Below are 6,365 nucleotides of genomic sequence, written 5' to 3'. Positions count from 1 at the left end.
TTTTTCAATAGTTTCCTTTGCTTTTGCAATCTCAGCAGTCAAGTCAAAGCCGTCCTGGCTAGCCTCCATCAAAGTCTCAAGACGCGTATTCAAAAAGCTCAACTTACATCAAGAGTTGCTTTATCTTCAAGGGCCTCGTAATCTTTTTTCCATTGCTCAACTTCAGCCTCCAACTCTTCCCTCTCAGCCAAAGAAGCATCATAAGAAGCCTTCAAAGGGGCGAATGATCTCCAAGAACTGGACCTTGTCTGAAGATGCACGGAGGTCTTCTTGAGCATGAGTGAGCATTTGAACAAGCTCCCCGGCGTAATCCTCCTTCTAATTAAGCAAGTCTTTCAAACCCCTAATTTCTTCGGTAGCTTTAGAAAGCTACTCCGCAAATGAAGACTCAAGAATGTCTTTGTCTTTGCCCACTTGACTAGAAGAGGCTTTTTCAATTTTCAATTCTAATGCCATCACTTGTACTTCCTGCTCCAAAGCACATTTCTCCTCATCCAAAACTTCTTTTTCCAACTAAAGACTCTCATACTATTCCCTCCAGTTATCTACTTCCGTACAATAATCATTGACTAGCTGCTCGGTATTGACAATTCTCTTCATAAGCTTCGTGCCTATCAAATTGATCTACACAAGAAAGGAAAGAAGTGATTATCAAAAAAAGATAAAAATCACGAGGGGAGTAAAAAATGTTAAGGCTTATACCTTCAAAGATGAATGAACAATATCATTCATCCATGTTAATGAACTATGGCTTTCCAACTTGGACTTCTCAACTGGGCCAATTAAAGGTTTTAGCCATACATCGGCTTAGCCAGACTTTTTCAAAAGATTACCATCCTCGGGGACTTCAATGGTAGTTTTTTTATCCTATTGGTACTGGAAGAACCAACTTCAACACGAGAAGTGGTAGCAGTAGGGACAGTTGAGGAAGTGAAACCACGGGAGGAGCAGTAGCATCAGCGACGGGTGCAAAAACTTGAGGACCAGTAGGAGCGGACATTGGGAAAGAGGCAAGAGGAGCTTCTTCAGAAACAAAGTCAAAATCTTCATTATCAAACCTACGGGAGAACAATTGATCAGTAGAGTCGCGAGGTGCAACATTCATCTCCTCATCAGAGCTCGTTAAAACAACACTTTCAGGCTCATTCACGGGAACTGAACTTGGAGGAGGGGTGACTTCATCATCCGAAATAACGCGCCTTCTAGCCCGAGGCATGTGCACTAAGGAATCCTCTACTCGTTCCTCTTCACCATTAGAGCCATGAGCTCTCTCAGCTTTTTTCTTTGATGAGGAATTTAAAATCATTTCTTGAGAAAGAGAAAAAGAAAGTCTTGATGAAGTAATAAACGCGGCACTGACACCTCGAATGAGAAATCCTAACAAAGGAAAAAGTTAGAAATCCCCAAGTAAATACGAAAGAAAGAAAAAAATTAATTAAATGAAAAGATACCATGAGTTTTGACTTTCCAGCCAACCTATGAGAAAGGTATTTCCAAGATCTTCTTTCCATGGGGGCAACTGATAACATCTTCTCTACCCAAACACGGAAGTCTGGTATTTCATCAAAACTTCCATGACTGCTAAAAAGAGAAAAAAACGTACATGAGATAGTCAATTTCTTCCTCTTTCGTAAAAGAAGAAAAATATGAAAAAGAACTTACGTGCAAAATTCTACTTCTCTGGAAAAGGCATGTTCTCTTCACCCACTAAACCACTTGTGGGAGCAGCGAGACGGGCATACCAGTGACGGTGCTTATAATCTTCAGGGCTAACCAAAACCCTTTTGCTCCTGGCAGCGAGAGTGAAAACCCCTGAGCTGAACAACTTAAGGGAATATAGATGAAGCAAGTGTTGAGAAGTGAAGGGTAAAGAGGCCAAATTAGATAAGTATCGTAAACATCCAATGATTCTCCATACAATAGGACCAATCTGTCCTAGGCAAACGTTGAAGAAGCGACGAAATACTATGATAACTGGGCCGATAAGGGGTCTAAAACCTAAAGTAAAAGGATATGTGTAAACGAAAGAATAACCAGACAGAAACAAAGTTATCCCTTGGTTTGGACCAGGAATTAAAATTGGAAAATCAGGCTTTCAGTAGCATCTCTTCGCACAAGAGAAATCAAACCATTAGTAATCTGAGAAGGATAGACATCAGCATGATCGTGGGAAGTCATAGAAGTAACTTGGTTCCTAATTAATTCACGTTCAGTGGAGAAAGAAAATTCCGCAGGGATAATTTCATCTACTGTTGGTTCTCGAAGAGGTTCACCTGATTCCCTATTTTTGGCAGAAGATCTATGGGTTGAAGAAGCCCTAGTCCTAGATGAAACAATATTGGGTTGAGAAGTAGAACCACAGATAGATAAAGACCCTAAGCTACGTAGCCTACCGCCTCTTCTACTCCTAACAGGAGTAGTTGAAGGAGAAAGTTCATCTACAATAATTGTTCTACGAGGATTGGGGTTTGGTGAAGGCATGGATGCAAGAAAGTAATATGAACTGAAGAATAAGAACAATTAGAGGAGAAGGATATTGTAGATTGAAGGTTTTTGTGAAACTAAAGGCACATGGGGTATTTATAAGAAGGAGCAACTGCAATGTAAAGTGAGTCATGATGGAAACGTCAATGAAGTAGTCACTTCTAGACTGACGCAGCCGCAAGAAAGCCCTAAAAACGCTAAAGAGTCGCAGACCCAATCGGCGGAGGCCACGTGGCACATGCATTAAATGGAAGTGACATACGATGCGTTGGTTCTAAAGAAGACATAATTATACATGGGAAACAGCGGCAAAAATTCTCGCCATAAATACATACCACTTCCCAAATATTCAATTGCATAATATTCGGCAAGTGGGGGGACTATCTGTATTAGTAGAAAATAAATATGACACGTGGAATTATGTGTGGCTAACAAGACATGATACGTGAATCGCTAAGAAGACGACAGCTGGAATACTGCAGTAGAAGATGCACGAGATACAAGAGGCACGGGCAAATCACTCACGGGATGAAGGGATGCAGTTGCTCGTGTCTAAATCATTCAGTAAATACGGGTTGAATGAATCAAGACAGTAAGAAGGGGAATATTCACGAACCTCTAATTAATAAGGAATAAGAATTGGAACCGTTATAAAATCTCCACAAACAGTTACGATTTTCAATTATAACGGATCATTAGTGTCATTAATGTCATAATTATTCGGTCATAAAAAGGACGAAACTTTATATTTGTAAACCCCTATAAAAGGGAAGAGAATTTCATTTTTAAGGATCATCTGAGACAATACTGAAATATATTCACTTTACTTTTCTGCTTTTCTCTATATTGACTTTGCAATCAGTTATTTTCTTACTTATTCTTGTTCTTTTCCTTTCATATAATTGAGAAAGTACGAAATTTTTTGGTTATCAGTAACCCGAGTTCTTCTAAAAATAGGCTTTGACCGAAATACACATTTTTTGGTTAAACAATTGTGCTTCCATGAATGTCAATTTTATGGTCTGGTGTCTATATTATAGCATTATTTTAAGTATTAGAGCGGCTAAAAATATACATTTCTCATTGTTAACTATTCTATGTCTGTCAGCAATCTATATTAATGCTTTGTCTTGATAGAGCATCCTAGAGAAAACTTGTATCAATACGAAAAAAGCTACTCCATTACTACATATAACATTAAAAAAGGGGAAATCTTCATGAAGCACTACAGCTAAGAGCTTAATTACCATACATAACTGTAGTTTGCCTAATTATCATTCATAGCTACTGTTCAAGTTGCCAACTTATATCACTGGTATTCAGATGCGCAACAAATACAACCAAGGCGAAATACAAGGGTGTATATAAAGGATACAATATGTATCGATTGTATTCGTTTGCGCAACGAATACAACCAAGGCGAAACACAGAAATACAGAAAAATAGAATGCTTTCATTGAGAGTTGAACTCAAGACCTTTGCTTACTAAGCGAGGGCTCTAACCAATTCAGTTCAAAACAATTGATCTCTTGTTTGAGTACTACAAGTGAAATTGCTATAAAAATTTAAATATAGCCACGAATGATAATTTTCTAAAATTATAGCTACAAATGGTAAATATATTCATTGTGACGCATAATTTTTCATTTAAAAAAGTAACCCGCTGTGCTTGGGCCCCACTCCACGCGGCCTTACCTCAACTAGTGTGTGTGCGTGTATATATATATATAAAACAGATTTTATACAGTACGTACTAGAAATCACCCCTTTCCTAATCACGGATTCATGATGGCCATCCAAAGACCAAGTCGTCCACTATTCAGTCAACCCCCAATTGTCCAATACCAGGTTGCCAGGGTTTGAGGTTTGTTTGGGAAAAGGACAAAGAAATTGTGACAAAAGGACAAAACTGAGAAAAATAAAACATTAATATTGAACACGGAAACTGATCCAATTAGCTTCACCTGAAAGATGACGGAATGGAAGGAACCAGGAAGACAGGAAATCAGAAAAGGTACAATCAAAATTTTATGTCAATATAAAGTGCTTACTATGACTCTTCTTCGGCGTAAAGTTTTGAAATTTCTGCTAAATTATGATGACACAAGTCTCCCTATTAAATATTAATTTAGTAAATCCATTAAATATTAATATTGATCCTAAAGAGGTAATTACTCTATCAATTTGGACAATCAAACATACTCTAATATTCCTAATGGTGGCAAGTTGCCGTTGCGCCAGCTGAGGGACTCGACCATCCAACATAGTTTTCGAAATGCAATATAATCATCTTAGAATAAAAATAAATGGTAAAGCTAGCCAAAGAGATATGCCACCTCACTCTTTTTTTTCCCAACTTTATATACATATATAGATTGTTGAGATCGTCGTGATTGATTAGCTGTTAGTGAGAAGAAAGGGAATCTGTGAAATTGAGCATCCAAGTTTCCAGACTCAGAGCTCTTCTATTTGTATAAAGGATAGTTGGTCCGGATCTTTACAATTGGGCCTTGGGCCAAAGCACAAAGAACGGGTAATTGGGATACCTATTAATACAAAGGTTGAACTGCACAAATATACAATCGAATAATAAAATAAATCTGACTGTGTACAAAAGAAATATCTCTACTATCCAACAATCCCCCCCCCCCCCCCCCCCCCGCAAATTGAAGGGGGAAAGCACCTTCAACTTGGAGAGAGCCATGATGCGCCAACCCATTGAGGGGCTTGGTCAAGATATCAGCCAATTGATTGGCACTGCTAACAGGGATAAGGCAATGAGACCTTCTGATAATTTGCCCCTAACAAAGTGACAATCAACCCAGATATGCTTTGTGCGCTCGTGAAACACAGGATTACAAGCAATATGCTGAGCTGATTGGTTGTCACAGAATACAGAAACAGGAGTCACACCAACAACACCCAAATTTTCCAACAGGCGAGTGAGCCATGTTAATTCTGCAACTAGTTTACTCAACGCACGATATTCCGCTTCAGCACTACTAAGAGAAACAACAGATTGTTTCTTAGACTTCCACGAGACAAGACTCCCACCAAAGAACACAAAGAAACCAGTCACTGATTTGCGAGAATATGGGCAAGTAGCCCAATCACTGTCCAAATAGCCATGTAAAGCAAAATCAGAAGATTTATTAAAAAGAATACCATAATCAGATGTCCCTTTGAGATAGCGCAGCAGATGTAAAGCAGCAGAATAATGAGGAACATGAGGATATTAGAGAAACTGACTGAGATGCTGGACAGCAAAGCTCAGGTCAAGCCTACTATGAGTTAAGAAATTGAACTTGCCAATAAGGCTCCAATACAGTTCTGGATTTGGAAGCAAGTCACCATCAGCAGCTTGTAATTTCAAAGTAAGGTCAAGAGGAGAGACAACTGGAGATACCTCATAACACTTATATTCAGCCAAGAGATCCAAAATAAACTTTCTTTGATTTAACAACAAACCAGCAGGAGTAGGAGATACCTCAATGCCTAAAACATAGTACAAGATGCCCAAATCCTTTATCTTAAATTGTTCATCGAGATAGGACTTTAAAGCATAAATTTCTGATACATCATTACCTGTTAGAATTATGTCATCTACATACACTGCCAAAATAACCATAGACTCCCCTGATCTCTTTATGAATAGATTGTAGTCATTAAGAGAATGAACAAACCTCTTTGCACACAATGCGCTTGAAAGTTTAGCATACCATTGTCTTGAGGCCTATTTGAGCCCATAAATTGACTTTTGAATTTTGCAAATAAAAGGCTGCCCAGAACTAGAAGAGGATTCCACAGTGAACCCTTGACGCAACTTCATATAGACTTCCTCATCCAAATCCATGGAGGAAGGAATTGTTTACATCTAGCTG

The 6,365-nt window shown here is 38.6% G+C and overlaps 1 protein-coding gene across 1 annotated transcript; it reads right to left on the bottom strand.

The window, feature by feature from the left end:
- Positions 1–2,937: 2,937 nt before the first annotated feature.
- Positions 2,938–6,112, bottom strand: LOC109242520 (uncharacterized mitochondrial protein AtMg00810-like). The gene is made up of 4 exons (XM_019409369.1): positions 5,734–6,112; positions 5,250–5,664; positions 4,330–4,393; positions 2,938–3,036 (listed from the first exon to the last, which is right to left on the bottom strand). Exons 1-4 carry the CDS (start codon positions 6,110–6,112, stop codon positions 2,938–2,940), a joined length of 957 nt encoding a protein of 318 aa, XP_019264914.1.
- Between the last annotated feature and the right edge of the window lie 253 nt (positions 6,113–6,365).

This window comes from Nicotiana attenuata, unplaced genomic scaffold (genome assembly GCF_001879085.1).
Source record: "Nicotiana attenuata strain UT unplaced genomic scaffold, NIATTr2, whole genome shotgun sequence".
Taxonomy (NCBI): Eukaryota; Viridiplantae; Streptophyta; class Magnoliopsida; order Solanales; family Solanaceae; genus Nicotiana; species Nicotiana attenuata.
The sequence above is the reverse complement of the archived record's forward strand: the minus strand, read 5'-3'. Positions and strand labels throughout refer to the sequence as shown.